Source organism: Grus americana, chromosome 2, assembly GCF_028858705.1.
Source record: "Grus americana isolate bGruAme1 chromosome 2, bGruAme1.mat, whole genome shotgun sequence".
NCBI classification, from domain to species: Eukaryota; Metazoa; Chordata; class Aves; order Gruiformes; family Gruidae; genus Grus; species Grus americana.
In genome coordinates, this window is record NC_072853.1 from 52400712 (window position 1) to 52424095 (window position 23384).

Genomic DNA, 23384 nt, shown 5'->3' on the forward strand with positions numbered 1-23384 from the left:
GCTTTAGGCAAAGAACAAGCACAAGCAGAGTTTTGTCAATGGTACTGACTGTGGCTCACAGATGTTAAGGGTAGAGCCAGGTGGAAATGTTCAACAGCTGGAGGTTGTGTATCGGTGGTCAACAAGACAAATCTACAGCCTTCCTTCTGCTCTGAGTGAAAGAGCTGGGGGTTTTGCCTTTTAGACAATATACCTAACATCCAAGTGTACATTTCCTGGGCTATCTGAATAATAATTGAGTGAATAATGACCTCTGTGAGGCCCTTCAGCCAGGCAGCCTGGTGTTACTCCATCAAAGGCACTGCTGAAAGCTGCTTTTGCTTAGCAATATTTCGAGTACGTTACCAGCAGCTCCAGCTGCCCAACTTTTCCAGTTGTCCGGCCTTTCATAGCCTGTCAGATGCTAGAGATGAGCCTAAGTCGCAGGTGTGCTGCTGTCTGTGCTGGATGAGTGCAGGGAGCCCAGCGCTGGGTGGTCACTTACCTCGACTGTTCATGGACACTGTGCATGTTCCACAAGACACAGGAGTCATCCATGACCACGATGAACGGCCACACGCACTGGCGCTTGACTCCCAGTTCCTCCAAGCGGTTTCGTTCCAGTTCTAAATTGTGGTAGGAAAGTTCCTTAATAAGAAACCTGGCAGCACCTGAGAAGACACCATGAAGATAACATACAGAGATCTTTATTAGACTTTATCACTCTCTCTCCCCAAAGAAAGGCTACATGAACATCTGCAGTCATTACCCTTTATGAACTTAGTGCTCATAACATCTTAGTTTAAAAAGAAATCACTATGTCCCTTTTTCAGTGTGAGTAAATCTAAAAGGCAGATACCAAGAAGACCAGACTTTTAAAGAGACTCTGCAGAACATGATTTTGTGGACATTAATAACGTAACTTGAACCAGGAAGGGGCTGAGATTCTAAAAATGAAGCTACTTAAAACTCCTTGCAGGAAAAACTCAGCATCCATGAAAAGTCCAAAGTTCAAGTTCCCAGTGTTCAGCTGCAGTTAATATTTAGCTTCAGCTAACTAAAAGAGTTGCAATTTGAAAAATCATGCGTAAAATGTCTAGAATGAACATTCACAATGCAGAGCTGAGTAAAATGAGTGAATGCGGCCTATAAAACATCACATTTTAAACTGGGAAGGCAGCGATACAAACATATATTCCACGTCCCTAACAGCAGTTCTTACACATCATTGTATTTTGCACAGATATTGCTGCTATTATCACAGCATGAATGCAAGGAACTGCTGCAAAGTTTCCTTCAACAACACGATCCACATTGTCCAACATGGATTTTGCTATCTTCACAGCAATGCATTGATGGTGTTTCTTACCAACGCCAGCATTGTTGAACATGCCTGGCAGGACAAGCATGATGTGGTTGGGCCAGTATTTACGGTAGAGTGGCATTTCATACTCCTTGACTACAAGGAGGTGAAGATGGCTGATGCCTTCCATGGCATGGTAGAGGTTCAAGAGGCCATGTTCATGACGCCCACTTGATGGAGTGAAGATAGGACTCTTGACTGCATTCAAATTCTGCTGGAACAGGAGATACTTTGGTAACATTTGGTAAAAAGCAGGTTATTCCTGATATGGATTTTTATTTATTTATTGTTTACACTGGATTTTAAGATTATTGATCATTGCAACACATATGAACTGGAAACTAGGAATACAAAAAGGGATGATTGCCCTCAAAAACTCCAGTTCTAAGGACAATCAGGCAAGAATTATGCAAAGGAATTTAAAACAAAAAGAAAACAGAAAAAAAACCCCAGATAATCACCATTAAATTGTAAATGTATGTCAAGTTGACTGCATTCAGCATATGTAGCCAGCAGATGGATAAGAGCAGCACACGCACCTTGTCAGAAACGAGTGGGAGACGCATGCTTTCCAGATGTTTTCCCTGCTTGCTGAAGACAAAATGGTTCTCTTTGGACTTGGGGATTATAAAATGCAGTTGAACCTCTTCTCCTAGCATCGAGGATGAAAATGTGAATGCATGCAGAGTGGAGTCAGATATCTGTATACGACAAAAAAATCGGAAAAAAGATTTGCAAGCAGGTAACACGTAAGGAGTATATGGCAACCTGCTCTTACAGTCACAATACTGAAAGCCATCAGAGAACAACATCCAAAACATTCTCTTTCAGTAACTGAAGTTAACTCTATTATATTCTCATTTTCCTCTACCATAAGCCACATTACTTAGGCATGTAACTGGCCTTGCTATTAAAACAATCAGTTTTCTGTACCAGTAATAAACTTTGGCCAAACTGGACTCTTCTGAAGTCCATTTGAGCTGGAGATTATGTATCAATATTTACAAGGAGAAGTGAGAAATATATATACTAGGAAACAAACTGTCCAAATACATTTTCCCAAAGGATTCAAGAGCAGTGTAGTATGTGGGTGTGCCTCTGCAGCAGAATGCACTGCCACTCAGACACCTCAGCAGCAGCATGGCTGCGTTGGTACGGTGTTTTTCCTGTGGCAATACTCTTCTAAGCAGCTAGGTAACCAAGAGGTAACCAAGGCAGACCATGCCATTAACAAGGCCATGAAGAATCTGGGTGAGCTTAAGTGTGCACAGTGCTTCACTGAACTGTGTAAGTGTATACAAACTGTCTACGTATCTGATAAGGTTTCATCCTACAGAAGCATCTGTCTTGATACAAGGTCAAATCATTTACTCTTAGCAGTCATCTTTCTATAATCTTTACTAAAGAACTGACATAATCAGCCTAAGTAAAGATGGAAAATGAAAGGGGCTTTATTTAGGTTCTGTGAAAGCACTGAAGAATCTCTGTTCCTTTATAATGCCGGCTGTCCAGTGACTTCCCTTTGGATGTGTAATTTCTCTGAGTTCAATTATCATAATCCTACAGACACAACTCGCACTTGCACATCCACATAGCTATTTATATTTAACACTAGTTATTATGTTTGACAACACACACAAAGATGAATGGAGGGAACAACAGACGTCCTTTGGGAGGATTTGCTTGTGTCAACATACTTAATGAAGCATGAGGTTTAAATCAGACCTGCTGGTACTGCTCTGAGGTAATTGACATTGCACATCGCCAGGTAAGCGTGTCTACGCTGTGTTAGGTTAATAGCAAGCTGTTGGGAAAGATTAGCAAGCAAGGAAAGAACGAGTTGAGATAAGAAACCTCCAAGTAAACTATCAGTGGTAGTTAAGAAATAATGTCTGAGCTATTAACCAAGAATAATCTTACCTGACAGTCTCCTGCAAGCAGAACTCTTTGTTTTAGAGATCAAAAGTTTTTTAACTAAACAGTTAAAAATGATCATTTTTGTCTAGTGACTCATAAGCTACTGCTGAGAAGCACACACAGTTACATACACAGGGAGGAAGAAGTAGGCCTTCCAGTCTCCCATCCACAGGTGTGGGGCTGGCATTTAGGTCAGACAAGCATCTCTCTCAATTTTACAGTCCTCTCCCACAAGAAACTGTGAACCCTCTGGGCGTGCTGAATAATGCTTTGGCTTGAGACAACTAGTCACAATATTCACCCTTTGTCAGAGGCAACTGGAGAGGAGAACTGCTCATGCAGAACGCAGCAGACACAGTTGATGCTCTAGGGACAGTAGCTCAGTATCTCCCCTCAGAATGGAAGAATTAATTCCATCTCAGGGAAGGTGAAAGCATGAGACCAGAGCAGCATGCCGGAAGAGACCACAATGAAATCAAGGATGCAGTTTGCCCCTGGACCTTGACACCAACCTGTGCGGTGGGATTAATGTCCATATACTGATGGCACTGCTCACAGTGATGGAACGTATTGTAAGCTGCGTATTTAGTCAACATCATGGACACAGTCTCCCTTTTCTTAGGTTCCTCCGATTTTGTTTCTTTGCTTGTTTCTATGCATGAAGAAAACAGAAAATGTATGAATGTTAAAGACTGTGATTGCAGTAACAATTATTATAAAGAACACACAAATTGTTTTGTTTCATTTTGTTTTGGAGATTAAAGGCTCTTGTGAACTCGTGTGTTCAATCAAACCAATAAAACCTGATTCTCTGTAGGAAAGTAGTCCTAAAAAACTCTACTTACCTTGTTTCACTCTTGCCAGTTGTTCTGTGTATACAGGACTTACAGTTCTGTACTTGGGGTCATGCACATTCAGGTCAAAAGACATTTTGCTGAAGATCTCAATATCCGGCCAGTGGTCATTGCTAGACTGAGTAATCTCACTGTTTTCTGTATGATCTGCAACAACACACTTCAGGTAAGCAGTATCAGATACCCACTGAATGGTGTTTACCTGATGTTTGCTGACTGACAATTGCACAGGAACTCACACAGGTGCACACACACACAGAGACATCTTTGAACATCATGAATATTACCAAAAATGAAATTATAATCCACACAAAGCCATTTCAAAGAAATAGCAATTCCTTGGAAACTGTGTGCAGGTGAAGGAGTCTCACAGGTATCTCTCTGCTCTGCCCCTCATCAAGTGGCCAAGGTGTAATTCACTCTGTTTTAGCATAAAATGCTCAAATGAATGGTCCTATCTGTGCAGAAGATACAGCTGTGGTGGAACGCCTCTCTGTGGTGGAATGAGGAGCATCAGGCAAATGAGAAGCAAAACTACCCAAAGGCAGAAGGATGAAAACACGGAGAAAGAGGCTGTATAAATTTATGAACTAGTAGCTGGCAGTGCATGACAAAGGCAGTAAAAGACACATCCCTGTTAGAGAATGGGATGTGGCCAGCAAGGATCAACTGGAACTTCTTTGCCTTGATCCAACAGAGATAAGTCTAAAGTAGAAAATCAAGTGTAAGTAATGGGATTATTAGAAAACACTGGCCAAAGAAAACAACTTTGGACTGCAGCTTGAACATGACTCAATTCAGTTTAAAATGAGATGGAAGGAAACACAAAAATAGGTGTGTAACCAAGGTTACTCATTTTAGAAAAGCAAATTCAGATGAAACAGAGGTTGGGTGTACAGACAAGCACATGCTCGCCATACCCTGAATGACCCAACAGGATGTGAGCCAGCAGCAGGTTAGAGGCCATTAACCTCACTGGCACCGTGCTATACTCACATTAAGATACGCCATCGGTCAGATGAGGCGTATTAGTTTGTCCATACAGACAAATCCTGAGGAAGCTTGCTCTGTAAGTCAGCTGGCCTGAGAAAACCAGGGACTTGCCTATGAATGAGACTGGAACTTCTTAGAATCGCAGGTGCCAACCAACCAGTAACCAGCATATCAACCATAAAAACACCAGGAGGAAGGGGCTTCAGAGGAACTACATCAAAAAGGACACCAAGAACGAATAAAGTCCATGAGGAACGAAAAAACCTCACCAGTGAATGAAGTTTTGTCTTAAATGTCAACAAGTGTGAAATAAAATAAGCTTTGCCAAATGTCAAGTTGAGGAAGACCTCAGAAAAGTGCATAAAAACAAATTACAATTTTCTTTGCCATATCACCCCAATATATAATTTTTTTTTCTTTTTACTTTGATGATTGAATAATCTCCATGCCTGATTTCAATGCAAGCATAGCGAATATTATCATCATCACTGTTTAAGAGGAGATACAGTAATCTATGGAGCTCTGGGTCCATTACTTTGACCTTGGTAATACTCAAAACTTGGGGAGGGTGAAGAAAATAACTAAAGATGTTGAAATAAATGAAAAATGTAATAAAATGCAACATGGTTGACCAAAGAAATCCTGTGTTACTTTCATTATGCAGCTATGATACATCTATGTCTCTGAACAAAGGAAATGCAATGCATCTTACCCTTCTGGACTTAAGTATTTGATATGATACTATATGACAAATTATTAATATGGCTGAAGAAAATGGACACAGTGAATGGTCTGTACATTTAACAAGTTGATTAAACAGAAGATGGCAGCATGTAACATCATAAGCATTAAGGCAGATGGATATTATCAGTGAAGTTAAAAGATCAGTAGAGGGGCATACTGTTTAATTTTTTCACTACTGTCACCAACTCAAAAAAAAAAAAAAAAAAAAAGACTTGTTTGCTGGTGGCACTCTGAGAGTCATTGTCAATATGGAGAAGGAATCAAAGATCATCCAGAAAGAATTCAACGCACTCGAAAACTGTAACAACAGAAACGGGATGATATTTAACAGAAAAAATATGAGTCATATGTACAATCAAGGACTAATAACAAGCATTTCTACAGCAGGTTGGGAGCACCTCAATTGGAAACGACTGAGTTGCAGAGGAACCCACGAGTACAAACTACGTATCAGTGCCAGTGAAATGGAAGAATGGAAAAGATGAGTGCAATCATAGGCCTCAACAATCGTGGGGCTTTCAGTGGGGCAGGGGAACACACGAGTTGTTGTACATGGGTTGGTTAAACATCCTGCAGAATACCACGTTCTGTTCTGGTCGCTCATGTACCAGAAAGATAAACTGAAAATAGATGTGCAGGCAAGAGCTGCTAAACTAATAAGGAGAATAAAGTTGTGAGGATTCTGTAAGAAGATCCAGGCTACCTAGATGAACGCTGAGAGGGTAAGATTTCTGCCTGACTACACCATAGAAGCAAACATCAAAGAGGAGAAAAAGTATTTTAATTTAATATTTTCTTTGGTCCCCAAGAGAATGATTATAATTAGGACAGGAACATCTTTGGGTTGGAGAATGAAATAACATTTTCAGTCATCAGAACACTAGGGCTCTGAAAGAGCATTCCAATAGAAGTAGTGGGAGCAAAAAAGCCACAACCAAAAACCCTAAACAAACCCAAACTGCTCTTCTGATGGAGCTCCACGCATTCCTGGCAGTGGTGTGACATGTTGCTGTGATCACAACAGGCCAGACAGCATGATGCAGAACGTCTCTTACATTTTGATACTTCATCCTAAGTTCCTGGGTTACTTTAGTTCAAATAATGAGAGAATAACAGTCCCCAAAGCTTCAGATAAAAGGAAAATACATTTTTTTTCACATAGAACCACTTTCTGAGCAGAAATACAAATTAATCTTTTCAAAGGTTTGACAACAACTACATTTTCAGGATGCCAGTCATAAGATTCATGCACCACAGAGTTATCGTCACTACAAAACCACAGTTATGTGAAAAACACCCTGAAGAGGACTCCTTTCTTAAAGGGTTTGTGCATCTCAAGGCAAAGTCCTGCCACAGCAGTTAATAGATCTGTGAGAACTGACAAATGAGTGCAAATCCAAAGTGGTTCCCCTTCCCCTTTTTCCTCAGCATAAACTGCAGATAGTCTTACTGAAAACTGGTATCTAATTTATAATTAAACATAAATAATAGTGATGTTTCAGCCAGAAACGAAATGTTCTTAAATGTCTTGTCTGCTTAAAAGCAGCCAGTGCTTAAAAACTAGCAAGTAAAGATAACATGGGCAGATGCTGGGTTTAAGCTGAAGGAGGGGAGATTTAGACTAGATGTTAGAAAGCAATTCTTTACTGTTGGAGTGGTGAGGCACTGGAACAGGTTGCCCAGAGAGGCTGTGGATGCCCCATCCCTGGAAGTGTTCAAGGCCAGGTTGGATGGGGCTTTGGGCAACGTGGTCTAGTGGAGGGTGTCCCTGCCCGCAGCAGGGGAGTTGGAACTAGATGGTCTTTAAGGTCCCTTCCAATCCAAACCATTCTATGATTCTATGTTGCCCATTTACAGTTTTGCGTTCACTTTCACTTTAGTGCTATCCAAATATATCAATCCAAAATACATTTAACAATTCTCAGCTAAGTCCAATATAAAATTTACATTTTTATTAATCTATATTTAAATATGTGCAGACACCTACAGTAAGTCTAGCTACACACTAATGGACAGGACAAGTAGTAGGTGTAATTTACAGTCTTTCCGTGAGCCTAAAAATTTGTCACTGCATTATAAAGAGGGTCTTTATAATACATATTAAGAATGACTACTAAATACTTACTGGCATTAATCTCTTCTTCATCGTACACATCTACTTCCAGCAACCGGATCAGCATGCGGAAGAGAATCCTTAGGAACTGCAAGTATGAGCCAGTCTTTCCCACCTGAGCCAGAGATGGAAAAAAAGTCCAAATCTCAACTCAGATTAATACAAAGGCACGCTACATTTCAGATAAACGCCTTTGGGTTCACCTCATTATAGCTGTGCCTGAAAACATAACAAGACGTAATATTCCCCATTGTGCTGAATAGTGTTACAAAATTGATCTGTGAGCAAAACCTGGCCCACAGCCCGTACCACTTTTGTACGCAGGGAGATCGGCAATGATAACAGCTTCTCTACTGATACGCTCATGGCAATTTTATGCCCTGTGTCATCCACACGTATTTCACTTCGGTTAAAACATGACATGCAGCATCACCCTTCCTCTCCTTACCACTTCCAGCATGGACTTAACCTTAAAATTTGGCTGATTTCTGACCTCAAAACACATCACTGCATGCAACCTTGCAGGGGGCCTTTACAGTACGATCTGCAGACCTCATCAGTCCTCTCATCCTGCTAATAAGGCAAGAGGAAGGAACTGTTCTCTTACTTGTGGTGGTCCTGTCAAAAGCAGCCGCCTGGGGTGGAAACTCCTCGAGCCAGACGTCTCACCCTGATTGCTGAAGTCCGCGTGGTGCTGTCGGGCTGCTGTCCACTGCCTGTAGTAGAGAGACTGCTCTTCACTGTTCATGTCCTTGTGAAGCAGAGGCCTCAGAGAGCTCAGCCAAGACACGTCAGCATGAGGCAGGAGGGAAGAGGAGGAAGGCAAATTCCCACTTTTCTGTGAGCTCAGCAGACAGTAGGCAGCTTTTGACAGGATGACGATGCGTGGCAGTGCAGCACGGAGGGCCTTGCTGTCTTTGGCCGAATGGGCAGGCCACCGAAACGTCTGGGAGACTGAAGACAGTGATGATAGTTTTGAAGTGGTGCTGCTCGCCATCTGGTTACCCAGGGAGTCGCATTCTTGTTTCAGGGTCTCTCCGGCTGTGAAACCGGGGTAAGTTCCCTCATCTACTGAGCTGTGCACCACAGTCTGAAAGTTAAGTGACGGTGCTTGCTTCTGAGACTTGTCTGCAGCACTCGAGGAGCTCACGCCATTGTCTGCCAGGGAACCTGGGGAAACAAAGAACAGGCAATGAACAGATACTGGCTGACGTAAGAAAATGTAAAGAAATCATGAACTCATTTGATCTATGGGACAATCCTAACCTTCAGATATTTCTGTTCAATGAGCGCTGCTGGGTGAGCTCATCGTGTGGCTTAGGTCAGTGTTTCACCACTTAAAATCATTGATACCCATCTGTCCCTCTTGCTGGAGAGGCAACAGCCTTTCTATTAGGGTTCAGAGTCCAAACACAAGTGTCTCAATCCCAAATGACTGCTAAGCTCCATATGTTAACTACTATTCCCCATCTGGGATTTGGAATTCGATCATAGAATCATAGAATTGTTTAGGTTGGAAAAGACCTTTAAGATCACCAAGTCCAACCGTAAAACTAACACTGCCAAGTCCACCACTAAACCATGTCCCTAAGCACCACATCTACACGTCTTTTAAATACCTTCGGGGATGGTGACTCAACCACTTCCCTGGGCAGCCTGTTCCAAGGCTTGACAACCCTTTTGGTGAAGAATTTTTTCCTAATATCCAATCTAAATGTACCATCCAATGATGGTACAACCTCCTGAAATTCAAGTATAAGACACCACTGTATACATAGATTGATTTGACACTCCATTCTATGGGGAACTGAGCATTCATTTCACTGCAACCTTAATGCGAGCTGTGCTATGCTCTCTCCACCATACCAGTCAGGTTTAGTTAGTGTATGGGAAGGTGTGGTGCATGGCAAAGATCCAGTTCAGCTGTCTTAATACCTCAAACTCATAGGGAAATAAAGGGAAGGACCCAGCAGCCCCTGAGGAATGCAAGGAAGGGAAGGCTTGGTGGGAGATGAGGCTCCACTGATTCCTGAAGAGTTAGGGCAAGACCCAGCCATTCTGTTGGTCTTGGCAAGAAGGCAAATATCCATCCTCACCCATAGTCACCCCTACAGTTAGAGAGCATTCTTCTATTCCTAAAATTTTATACTATCTATTTCTACTCTGATTTTTAAAATCTTTTCAGGATCCACTGGACAAACTAGCAACAAATGTGAAATATAAGTTTAAAAATTAAAGTCACAAGGGACCCTTAGCTATGGCATACCATCCTCCCATTGCAACACCATCCCCTTTTAGCTGTAGACAGGAAACTTGCTCACTGTGGAAAGTATCTACTACTAACATTTCATTGCCTAGCCTGCAGGAAGATACAGCTAAGCAACCCACATTCAACTAAACGTCTCAATGTTTGCATTCAACTTCCAATGACGTAGGAACGAAGAATTGTTTTTCAGAGCAACAGCAGAATAACTGACCTGAGGTTCCAGTGACAGCACTGCTGTTACTCTGGGGCCGGTCCAAGTCTATCAACAGCTCATCAGAGTCATTCTCGCTACCATTAGCTTTCTCATGCTCCTTCTCGCTAAGGTCAAGAGCTACAATAGGTCCTTGAATTGCCTCCTTCGAGACGTAGCAGCATGCCAGGCCTACTTCTTGCTCTAACGCAGTCCGAGTTAAGTAGCTTGAGTCAATTAGTCGAAGGTCACAGTATTTCAACGACCTAGAAAACCCAACCCAAGAAAAAAGGAAGTTTTCTCTCACTTTGAAGAATACTCCCTATCTTTAATTGCTTATTAAATATTCATGAACAATTTCATTAGCCAGAAAATATAAAATAATTTTTAAATAATCAGCACATAAGTTATACTCCTTGGTACTTTGCACAGACATTCACTAACCCACAGAGTATGGGAGCTTTATTTTTCACAAACTGCACTTTCCAAAATTTTAAACTCTTCCCAAATAAAGTCTAGCATACACTTTTTTTGGTGAAAAAATAGCCAGATGTTATCAAACCACTTACCCACCCCTCAATTTATCTAAACATGATAGAGAACAACCATACTGCAAGAGTCGTAACAGCACCTGGGGAAAGTTTCTCCTAGAGGGTCCTTGCCAGTTAGAATAACAATGCAAGGTAGGCCTTCCAAATCCTGATAGGTGCGAGGGATCCAGTCCTCCTGCTCATTCCCTCTCCAAGCCTGTGAACAGAGAAACTTCTAGTCACATTTAAATGACACCTTATAAACCTTAACCCATTTTCTTTTTCAGTTCCTGCTTTTTCATTGTATACAGAATTCGCTTACTCAACATCCAACAGGAAGGAGATCTTAGGTACAGGCATGCATTTTTTTCTGATAGTGAAGTGTTAGCCAAGCATTAAAGGCACAGAAAAAGGATACATAGCATGTTATTCAGTGCTGGAAACATACACCTGGTATGGTATTAGTGTGGTCCGTCAGGAGAAAAATGCAGTTGATGCCTTTGATTTCAAGCTGGCACAGATAAAAGTTCTTTGAAATTAATGTAAAGCTGAAGTAAGACCTTCAAGTGGAGTATGAAAATGATTCCATGATCCCCAAATATGTGTTTAATTATTCTATATAATGAAAGATCATATGAAAGAAAAAAAAATCCCTTTCACTGGAGGTAATCCCACAAGACTCCTCACCTACAGTCTGCCAAGGCCCAAGACCACAAAACTACCATTTTCCCTTAACACTGGAGAGGCTGATAGTGTCAGTTCCAAGCCCTTACACCTTTCAGTCCCCTTGGTTCATCAGAGCTTACTGAACCTAGCTGAGCCCAGTTGTGTTCTCTGTGTTGGATGCAGCCTCCTAAAAACATTGCTCTACCTTGAGAAACAATATCTTTCTTGCCGTGTTGTACAGTGCCCAGACTTCCAGATGCTACAGGCAGTATTTGATCAAGGCTGGTATGGACACCCTACTGTTGAAAGGAAGTAAAGCTGAAAGACTCAGAGACTGTCACTTAGAAAGGAAACAAGTCATTCTATCTCCACAAACACTGAAATTCTATTATAAAGCTGAAATGCAAAAATGCAGGTTCATATCCAGCCATTCCTGACAATACATTGTGGGTACTGCCAGGAAAACTGACAACACAGCCTTTTAGATCACTGACCAGTCAAGACAGGAGATCAGCAGAGAAGCTCTTTCCAAATAACACAGAGACTTCACATTTCCATGCTAATCAAACATTAAGGTCTCTCCAGACAAGGAAATTAAGCCCTAATGGTTATGGAATCATCAAGTCTTTGAGCTACAGCATATCACCCTGCTGGAAAAAGTTTTTCCTTCTTTCTTATTAATAACAGACAAAATCAGTTCTGGAGAAGACTCTTATCTAGCTGAGGCACATAATCTGCTTTGCTGAGTAATAAGCAAGCCCAACCACTCAAACTGCCCATTAAAAATAATATATATGTGTATATATATATATAAAAATCTTAGCACAAATGTGCAAGACAAGAAGACACTGCTCTCTTGACAGAGCAACAAGACTTACACAAGCTTCGTGGAAAACACACCTTGCAAGAAGAACTCTATCTTGAATTCCCTCTTGGTTCTTTTAGTCTCAACCTGTACTCGACTTGTTCTCTCCTTACCCTTCCTCTTCCCCAGAAAGGACATGTTTTATGAGTAATCATCTTCTTAGGCAGATGAAGGGACTCACTAGCAGATCAATGACTCAGCATGCCATTTGACCTTTTGAAAATTTCTACTGAAAAAAATCTATGATTATTTTTTTCTTAGCTTAGGAAGAGCACAATTTGGAGTAAGATTCCCCTGCTACGCCTCTAGTCTCTTTCCCCAGTCCTGATTTCTTTCCCTTGTTGATTTCAGCATCCTCTGTACAACATGTTCACAGAAAAAAATTATTTCTCCAACTACTTAACAACATCTGCTGGCTCAGTAAAGCAGCCTCGGCAGCAGAGAAATATTTTCTGGCTTAGCAGGGTTGGTCTGGCCTGCTTCTCCAACAACAGAGGTTTCTGCAAAAGTGCATGGCTAGAAAATGAAGTAGAGGAAGACAGATACAAAGCTGATTTTCCTTCTGCTAGCCTAAGGACTTAAAAAGAAGTCTGAGTACCTTGGCCTTTGAGCTGTAAAAACTTGCATATAGAAGATATATTTCTTGACCATCTTACTCAGAAGGGGCAAAGAGCTGCAGCCCCCTGGGTTCCTCACTTCTGAATGCCTCCCAAATGGTTTGATCCTTGTTACAATTATAGGGTATGCCATGACAGCATGTCTGGTCAACAAAATAGTTATGTAAATTATTTTCTATCTCTTCTTTCATTCTGTACCTCTGGGTGTGCCAACCCCCTTGAAACCTGGCTCCCTGATGGAGAGGAGTGACCTGTCTGGCTGGCCAGAGGGCTTGTTCAACAGGGAGGGGAATGGTCCAGTCACCAAGACTGCAGAGACACTTGTCCACCCTCCCTTCCCTGGCACCACACAAACTGCTAGCGCCCTCTTAGGGAGAGGCTAAGTTAAGTCAAACTTTTCAATTGGGGTTACTAACAGCTATAAAGTTTCCCTCCCTGTCCCTCAAAAAGGCCAGGATGAAGCCTCATCCTCCCTGCAACCAACAGCATTTATTGGTGGGACCAGCATTTCGAGCCTTAGCCTCACCAGAAAGCACTCAGTAGCTTCATATTGCTCTCACCTCCAAAAAAAAAAAGAAAAGGGCCTGGGTGCTCATAGTGGAAGCTTGCAGCGATCAGTTCCCCCACTTGCTCTAGTCCTCCAGCTTCAGTACCCACCTAATATCAGGAGAAAAGCCAAGCAGCACAGAGACTAAATCAAAATTGTCTGCAATAAACTAGACTCAATGGTTGCATGGCTGATGAATTTTATAATGGGAATCAGTTGCCCAAACATATGCTTATACCATTTCAGATACCCTGTGTTATCCCAGGCACCAGACTAGCAGGTACAGCAGCCCAGCACAAGACTCATAGGCGACCTTCATCATTCCGAGTGCCACTAGTATAACACACCTAAAAAGACAGTACAGGGTTATCTTTGGGCAACTGAATTCCTCTCCTCACTCCCTTCATAGGCATGTTTTAGAGTTGAGTGGGTTTTTTCTAGTGACCTACAAGGAAAGAAACAAGTCCAGAACCCTGCAGATTTGTTTACTCCAAAAAAAGCATCTTATATTGTGGCAGAGAGGGATAACAAGAATTCTTTAGAAGTCTTTCCATTCTCTACCTGATCAAAGTCCTCTATTCAGATCAGTGGCTACGTGGACATTCAGCTGCAACAGCTCTCACACTCAATCCTGATCTGCACTAAAGACCTCACAGGCTGCTCCAGGAATGTTTAAGAGCTGCAGCCCTTTACGGCAAAGGACTGGAAAGAAACCCTCACAGGACTCACAGTCCAGAACGATTTAAGGTTGGAAATAATGCCTAGCCAAAATAAACAGCAGGACAGAGCTGCTATCTCACATGCTGTTTTCTCTTTCCCAACCACTTCTTTCCTCTCTTCCCTCTCCTGCTGCAGACGAGGTTTGAGAAGCAGAGGTGGTAGCTTCTTTAAAGGACCTTTTATCTGCTTTTGGTTGTAGGCAAACTTTTTAAGAAAGGCTCACAAAATTAATTCCTTTTCTGTGTGGCTTTGAACATAGTGTATAACTCATAGCAGAAACAGAAAATGAATCTCTCAGTGAGACTTAAAGCAAGGATCAGGACAGATAACCAGAATTATTTTCAGGCTGGTACCTAAGGCAGGCAATCCTTTTCCCTTTCTTTAATGTAGTGAGGTTCATTCAGCAAGTGGATTTGGCTAGCAGAACCATGCTCTTATACATGCAGAAGTTTAGGTTGGTGCATATATGCTGAGCAGAAGAGGCTTTCAGCATGCAGCAGTTTGAGAAAAGAAGTCTATGACAAACAGCATACTTTACCAGTTATCAGAAGGGTAGAAGATGGATGGACAGAGCAGACAACAGATACACTAGACAGACAAATAAGTTGGTGGAAAGAATTAGTCTAAGGAGATCTAAGCTCTGCTTTCAGAGCTTCAGGGACGAACCCTATCTGGCTCATGCTGTTATTCAACTTTAACAAGTGAGATAACGGCCGGTGTTTGAACCAGTAACAATTCAGATTTTTTCTGCATTTCTAAATCATTTATGCTCATCAAAAGTACAGTATTCTTCCATGGAGACAGATAGAGAACACGCGCCATTTTCGCATAGAATAATTAACCTATAAACACATGGGAATGCACACAAAACGTGTACGACAGTCAGATGACAATGACAGGCACACAAAGACATACTTAGTTTCTGCTAACCTTCAACCGTGTCACAAAGTGTTTGGCGACAGCAAGCTCCGAAGCAGGATTCCCGAGGAGGATCTCAAAACGATACTGCAGACCTAACTTGTCTCTTACTTCTTGTAACCTCTCCTTGGCTAGCATGGCTAGCTGCACAGACGGCACCCTAATGACGAGCATGTGGCCACAGCCATTCTTATCCTTTCCTGGAGAAGTGATAAGGTCATCCATTATGCTGAGCGTTTCAGGTGTGCTGTGATCTCTTAGTGAGGCCATGGTCGTGAGAGCCATCAGAGCTTGGGAATACTGCTGAATGAGAAGGTAGCAGCGAATCACCATGCTGTGCAGCCGGGGGTACCTTGGAGGAGATGCAGTTCTGCGTTAGCACATGCAAAATCACAGCAATGTCTGAAAATTATTAGCCGAAAACCAGGACCGTGTGGCAAAGTAGTACCCATTTTTTTCTGTAGCACTTGAAGAATGAAGCCTTTGATTTTCATGAACAATAACTTTGCACAAAATCTAACTGTGTGTTTTCAGTAAATGCATATAACAGTCCAAATGCAGAAGATAAAAAGCCAAGTCCTGGGCTCAAGTAGGTGGAATTATAAAGTTCCGTTACCTTCATTTGGCCCAGAATTTCAGCTAAAGATCTTTAACTTGATGGAGATACACATCATCTCAGATCCGGTTCACTTTAAGAGCACAGCTGTCCACAAGTTTTTTCTTCTACGTATTTGGATGACCATCGCTGCTTCAACTGGTTTGTCGGAGAAGTACTTCCTAATTTCACATCTCTCGACTTCTCACCACAAAATTAGACTTGCTAATACGGATTGCTGGCTCTCAGCCAAATCTGAGCATTCATTTCTCTTTTTAACTTACATAGCAAATGTTTCTTTCTCTCTCACTACAGCTATATGCAATCACAACAGATACGAACTCACAAAATAAAACGCAAAAAAACCCCTAAAACCTACTCAAGCAAAAAAGAACTCCATTCCTAGACATTCCCCATGAATTCACTCACCACCATAATACAGAAAAAACCTAGGCTGTTATGCCTTGAGTGCTAGTCTTGTGCCACGGATGTTCAAATGACTAAAACAACTCAAAGTTCCCAATTTCTCTCATCTCTTTCTTAAGTAATTTAATAGACGATATGGGATTCATTTGCATAAAGTTTTGTGTCTGTCCTTAGCCAGTAGGTACAGCAGTTCACTCTGTATACCATAAGCCAGGCATTAAATCAATACATTTCTAAAACACTTTTTACTCCTCCTCCCATAGAAGTACCCACCGCACTTTTGCTACTAAAACAAATAGAGCCTTTCTTACAATACCAAAATGTCTCCAATGTTTTCAGGCCTGTAAACTTGTATGGCTCACCCACCCAGACAGAATAACCTGGTTTCTTGAAAACAGAGGCTCCATCAATAAACTGAGATGCAAAAGCATATCCTGACTGCAAGGTAGAGGTTCACCTCCCATCAATTTCTAGTCTTATCCTAACCTGATATCAGGGTAGTATTTGCACATGCACTAATCCTCCTTCATCCTTTTCCCCATCCACCTTTTAAGAACAGAAAGAAAGAAATAGTGACCACTATATCTTCCATTGGACTTGACCAGAAAGGCTATGAGAAGCCTAAAGAACTGACCTATTAAGACTAACTGACCTTATTATCATTTATCACATTCATTACTGACATATTTGTAGATAATAATAAATATTAAGGATTAATGATGTACTTAATTATTCATTTATGTTGTTAATTTAACACATTTAATATTGTATTTTACTTAATGATATAGATACATTTACAATTATTATATTGAACTAAGTAAAATAGGAAAAACTATTTAAAATAGAAAAAAGTACTGAAGACAGAACAATCCTGTTCTAGTAAATATGAAAATACAATGAGAACTATAGCTTGAATTGTTACAAGGGATCTGTCCTGCTGATACGTAGAATAGATTAACTCCATATTGCTGGAAACGACAGCATTGTCTTCTGTAATGTGCACATTTAATTACATCACAGATATGTGGTATGAAAGTAGCTTGTTCAGGCAGCTGCAGGGTACTAATAAGCTACTTTCAGGCTCTGAGCTGCAGGAACCAAAAACCACAGGCAACTAATGAAGTAACAAAAATGATGTTTTTGAAATGACATCACTCATCTGGGCCACCACTGACAAGTCTGTTGTCAGTCTCAACAAGAGAGACACCAGAAGTGGTGAGGTATGAAACCTCTGGCACCTTCTTAGCTTAGTGAGGGCTGAGTCAAAAGAAGAGCCCAGCGCAGCTGAGCCTGGACTGCTGCTGAATGGGCCTAATCCCTTCTATAAACAAATGAAGGATATCCCCTCCTCCTCCAACAGCATTAAATTTGTTACAAAAATAAAAACTGCACATACTTGATCAACGCCAAAGGTCATTGTGTCTTGGTCCCCCTGTGATGGGGCTTATAAATATATCTGTATCCTTAAGATCCCAATTAAGCAGAATTCCAAGCTCCCATGTTACTGTTTACCTTTCTAAAAGTGTGTTGACCATTTTTTCAAAGGTTTCATCACATCTCAAAAGGGGACTTGTGACTCCCCATTGGAGGGATTTGCTGTATTCATTCAAACCAAAGTACAGCTTGTCTTCACTTGCTGCGTCATCCTGTTCCATACAGAGATAGCAAAAACATAAGGAAAACTGGAACCAATTTTAATTTCTTTTGTCATTTAAAAAATAAGTGGAAAGTATTTTGCGAAGCAAAGTATCCTTTTCTCTTCATTCATTCTTCCTCAGTGATGCTATTTGTTTGTTTCAAGGATTGCAATAAAATGTAAATTGTTTTTTATTTAACTTATTATTTGTCTACAGCTAGGAAAGACAGACATAGGTCCTTGCAAATATTTCAGTATATCTCCTACCTGTGATTGCAGGGGGTTTCTAGAATCCTGCTAATTATTTTCTGAATCCCTATTTCTTGCTTTATATCTACTGACAACTGTTATCTCATTTCTATTTAAAACTGAACCTGAAAACAGAAGGATTATTAATTTCCAAAATTCTTCTTGATTGTCAGATTCTACAGCTCTCTAATGGCAATCAGAAACTAATCATTTCTTTGCTGGAATGTAAATCTGCAGATGGCAATCAGAAAGGCAGAATATTTGCTGTCTCAAATTTCATGAGGCCTTTGCTGGAAGCACAGCATGGTCTCCAGTGCATTTACATCACCAGTAATCACTAGGAATGTTATTAATCACATAGAGTCTCTACTTTTTTGGTGGGTTATTTTTTTAATCAAAAGACTGAAAGTTGTTGATTTTTTATTTTTGGGAAACAAAAAATTGTCTGGACTATTTTACAGAAGGTCAGCACAATGGCTTTTATTAACAATCAATCAAAAAAGCAAACTTTGAATATTCATTCACTCCCTCATTTCCTCTATTCTGTTTTGGCTTTTTTTTTTTAATTTTTACAGCTAGCACTTTAAGAGACTTTAACAGAAACCAACGGTCCACTCAACACAGTGAAGTCAAACTTGATATAAATATACCAAACAAGGAATAAGAGAAAAGGCTATTTTTTAAGCAGGTTTAGCCAAAACATCCTCAGAATCAGCTAGCTGAAATGATGAAAAAAGCAAATGGTGCAGAATGTCCAACAGACCTTGTTCTCTGCACAGTGATGGCACGTACTACACCATAACTTGTTAATCTAGCACACAACTTTTATTAGTTCCAGAAAAGTAATGAGCAGACTTGACAGGCTATGTGACATATATCTTAAGAGTCAAAAGACAGTCTTGCTTGAATATGGAAAGCTAGCTCCAGAGCTTTATGGTATATCTACATAGCTTTGTCTGACCAGAGCGCAGAAAGTAATTTCTCCCATTACAGGACGGAAGAAGAAAAATGTGTAGTTCCTGGGCCTAGATGTCAATGCTACCTCTACCACCAGCGGCATCCTGGGGCTGTGTATCTGGAGCCTGAGAGAACAAGCTTCAGCAGAGAAGCAGCTCCCTCCTAACATTTTCCTTCCTAACATACGCATCTGCTAGATTCTGTTCCGTGTGAAGTCCACGTTAAAGTTCAGAGTTAAAATTAAGAATTAAACACTTACCACAGTATCAAATTGTATCCAATGTACCTCATTGCTAGAGCTGATCCTGGACTGCTGCGTTTGCAAGGCATGAGGAAAAGAGCTGACCTGAAGAACAAGGAGGTTGAATGCTTCAAGGACCTCCCTGCAATTAATAACTCTATCAGCCAGACCATGACTAGGCTCACCATGTGACAGGGAACTTGAAATGGCACTGCAGAAATAAGAATGCAAAGAATTGCCTTACTGACATCCTGAGATTCAATGGATTACTCTCTTCCTGAAGAAAAATCTCCAAATTATCATGGCACTGAGAATCACAGCTCAAAAACTTCTTTGTAAGGGTGAAAGATGTCAAAACCATTTGCGTGTTCTCTGTGGGTAGACTCAGGCAACGGGGGGAAAAACTAATAAAGGACCAAAATCTGCTGACAGGGAGACGGTGAATTAGTGTGCCAATCTAAAAGAGCATGGGATGGAGGAAACAAAAAATAAGCCAAAACTGATGAAACCTCTCCCACTGAGAAACACTGTTGCATGATCTGCAGGATTAGGATATAGTAACAATTTTATAAAATCCCCTGCATTTTCCAGCCTGAAACAACACATTTCTAAAAGACTGGGGAACCTGATAGTCTCCTCATGTCCTAATTTTCAGCTCCTGGAATTATCTTTGCCTCCAGGATATTTAGGAATTCCAAATTCAGTGTACAGCAAAGACAGTAACAAACATGTGATGGTGGCGATAAAGCAGGAAGAATGTTGCTTTTATCTATTTTCAGCTGTCCTTCAAGGAAAGTATTTTATTATAACTCTGATATTCAAATGAATCCCACAGCCTTACGCACCATGTCTAAATCACATTAAGATTTTTCTCCCCAGTTTACTAGTGGAACAAGAGCAGAATAATTAGCTTTAGTTATTTATTTCTTTTTCCATAGTAAAGTTGTTACTCAGTGTGAAGAAATGTTTCTGCACATGTGTATACGTGGTGTTGTGTTCAGATCTAATGCTGGCCAAATCCAACACATCTGTTTTTTAAATCCTTTTCTTATAGTTGCTAGGGCATTTTTCAGATGATGCAAAGAATTAAATGTCTGTAAGCCTTCTTATATTAAAAACAACATTATCATCAAGCATAAAAACATGAATTAAAACACGAGTGAACATGGGAGAGATTTGGGTTTGAGTAGAGAAAAAGGGACGGAATAGGAAAAAGACAAGAGGAACAAAGAAAGTTGCAAAATTCAGCCCTTTTTCCTGGACTTCAATACCACAGCACTTACTCCTACAGTCTTGTTCGGGATCCAAAAATCCGAAACTAGTCTCACCTATCTTCAACTGAATCAGAATTAGTTAACAAATACCATGGGCAAGCAAAAGAGATGATTTCTGATTTTGAGGCACAAAATGCCTTAGGCCTAGAGAAAGCATTGGGTGTCTAAGATAGTACAACTTTTGAAAAACCTAACTGAAAGATACTGGAAGAGGATGGTTTTCCTTTGATAGATTGAAGCAGCTACCTTGTTAAATCCACGTGGGCATTGTCATGAACCAGCACAAACAGTGTATAGGGATTCTGCTTCACTCGTCTCATAAAAACTTCAAATTTTGTTTGAATCTCATTGTCTAGCCGAACCACATATTTCTCGGCTCTCTGATACGCCGTTCCATTGTCTTCTAGGCCCAGGTCCACAAGGACACCTGTCAGAAAGAAGAATACAACAAAAATCTTTTCCTTTGAGTGCATCCAAAAATGAAGTGTTAACGGTAGGTTGCCACTTGTCTGCCAATATCACGACTTGGCCAAATCACTGATATGCCCTAGTAAGATAATTATCTGAATGCATTTTCTCTCACAATGGGGGCTGAAATGTGCTTCCTGGCTTCTGGATTTCCTCCAAAAAGTGCCTGAACACCATTCAAAGACTTCTCACATTACCAAAAAGGAAAAAAGAAAATCAGACCTCCACAAAAATTTCCAGAGCAGTGCTCAGTTGGCTATGCTCCATGATCCAAGGCCGAACTTGCCCACACTTAGCTAATATATTAATCTTGCTTGAGTCTGAAAAAGTTATCCCGACCTTTCCTTTGCAAAAATCAAGAATTTATATAAAATTGACTCTCATTAATAGAATACCATTTTTTTCATGCCCTGCTTCAACGTTTGTGTCAATGCAACTACTCTCTAGCATTCTTTGTAATGACAGTTTGCCATTGTATTTGTAAAGTAGGCATGATGGCTATCACAGTATATGGCTTTGAATGCCATTTGAATTAAAGAAGTAGCAATAAGCTACTGTGAAATGTGGGTCAACTATGTATTTTCCAGGGTCTTAATGATTTAAAAAAATATTTTAAAAAGTAAAGTAAAACCCATTCAATTAAAAAAATAAAATAAAAGCAAAACCCTATTAACAGATCCCAGAAAACTTCTGGTTAGTGTGTAGCAGCAAATTCAGTAAATACAATGTCTGAAGAAATAAGGAATGGAACAAAAAAGGCCATAAAGCTATGTTAGAAAGGAAAAGAAACCTGTACTTCATGTAATCTATTTTACTCTTTTCATTTAACTAGTAAAATAGTACAAAGAAGAGAAAAAAGCATAGAGATGTACCACAATATTGAGCAATATTAGGGTATATCTGCACAAAGTATGGGGCTGTTTAGTTCAGAGTAGAAAATAAGAGGGGGGAAAAAGCCAACAGCTACCCAAAACCAGTCAGACACATTACACCAGAAGCTCATATTCATGTTTTTCAAATGAAAATGCAAGATATTGTTAGATAAACCTGAAGGCATAAAATAAAATGTTCAGCTGATAAAAAAATCCTAACTACACAACTATCCTAAGGACTTCATTACTCCCAGGTATCAGAGATCAAGAGCTAAAAAGGACCAAAGATTTACACAGATAGTCCTTAGTTCTATTAGACAGTAATTTTCTCCACAGAGAAACTCTCAGGCTTTTCTGGATACATGTCAGTGACTAACAGAGTGGATAACAGAGGCCATTCTCAAGGCAGACATATTCCATAACCTGTCCACTAAAGCTTCTTGTTCCAGTTGAAGCATTTGGCACTGGCCACGGTCAGACACAGAGCCCCAGACAAGAAAAGTCACCATCTGAATCAGCATGGCAGTTGTTGTGTGCCAACGTGCATGTATTACTCAGGCATTTACCTACCTAACAAGAGAGCTTCCTGCACATACGTCTGTGCTAATACATATGAGAGCACATGCAGAAATGTGTACTTAGAACAAATGGCACTAACAGCTCTTGGGGATCAAAGATGTGAACAGCCGCATTTGCTCATGCCCTCCCTCTCAACAGCTAAATGTTTCTTCAGATCATACGTTTCTCAGACCTGCATGAATAGGGAAGTTTCTGTAGTCGCTTCTGTGGTACAGCTTGGGCCCAGTTTATGATAAAGGAGATAGGGATAATTCATCAATGATACCAACTAATGGAGCCAACACAGGACATGCAAAATACACATTGGAGCAACTTACTTCTCCATTTATACCAGATATGATTTAATACCAATCAAATACTTCAGTTTGGTTTCCCTCCCCTCCCTTTTACCTGATTGTCGAATCCGTTGAAGGGTCTGCTGCACCAGGACTTCTGAACGGGGAACTATAACGATGAAGTCTACTTTGCTGAAGTGGCCCAGATCCAGGGTCTGATTGCCACTGTCTGCTATAGCACAAACCTGGGACAAGAGCTTTCTGGCAACTGTAAGCTGTGGCTGGTAAATTTGGAAGGTATCAACATCCAAATCTAGAGTGTGTTTGTTTGAAAAAGAAAACAAAACACAACAAGAAACATGTTTACTTTCCCACCCCCCCAATAAACATGACCCTCCAAACAGCCTACCCTCTATTATCAGAAAAAAGTATAAAAATCACTCAGCAGAATAAAGCTTAACACTCTGGAGAGCTGGGTCCAGATCACACATGTCAACTTTCTTTTTTTGATCAAAATGTGATAATACATC

General features: G+C 40.6%; 1 protein-coding gene across 8 annotated transcripts in view; it reads right to left on the minus strand.

The window, feature by feature from the left end:
* GREB1L (GREB1 like retinoic acid receptor coactivator) overlaps positions 1 to 23384 on the minus strand; it is a 143110-nt gene that overhangs the window by 8875 nt on the left and 110851 nt on the right. For all 8 annotated transcript variants that reach the window (XM_054815849.1, XM_054815850.1, XM_054815856.1 and 5 more), the window contains 14 exons: positions 22970 to 23167; positions 20907 to 21087; positions 19405 to 19597; positions 17816 to 17949; positions 15295 to 15634; positions 11051 to 11166; positions 10441 to 10685; positions 8571 to 9133; positions 7976 to 8078; positions 4105 to 4260; positions 3772 to 3911; positions 1882 to 2043; positions 1349 to 1553; positions 485 to 650 (listed from right to left, as the gene is read on the minus strand). In XM_054815849.1, coding sequence (XP_054671824.1) covers positions 485 to 650; positions 1349 to 1553; positions 1882 to 2043; positions 3772 to 3911; positions 4105 to 4260; positions 7976 to 8078; positions 8571 to 9133; positions 10441 to 10685; positions 11051 to 11166; positions 15295 to 15634; positions 17816 to 17949; positions 19405 to 19597; positions 20907 to 21087; positions 22970 to 23167 — 2902 coding nt within the window. The remainder of the gene's footprint in view (positions 1 to 484; positions 651 to 1348; positions 1554 to 1881; positions 2044 to 3771; positions 3912 to 4104; positions 4261 to 7975; positions 8079 to 8570; positions 9134 to 10440; positions 10686 to 11050; positions 11167 to 15294; positions 15635 to 17815; positions 17950 to 19404; positions 19598 to 20906; positions 21088 to 22969; positions 23168 to 23384) is intronic.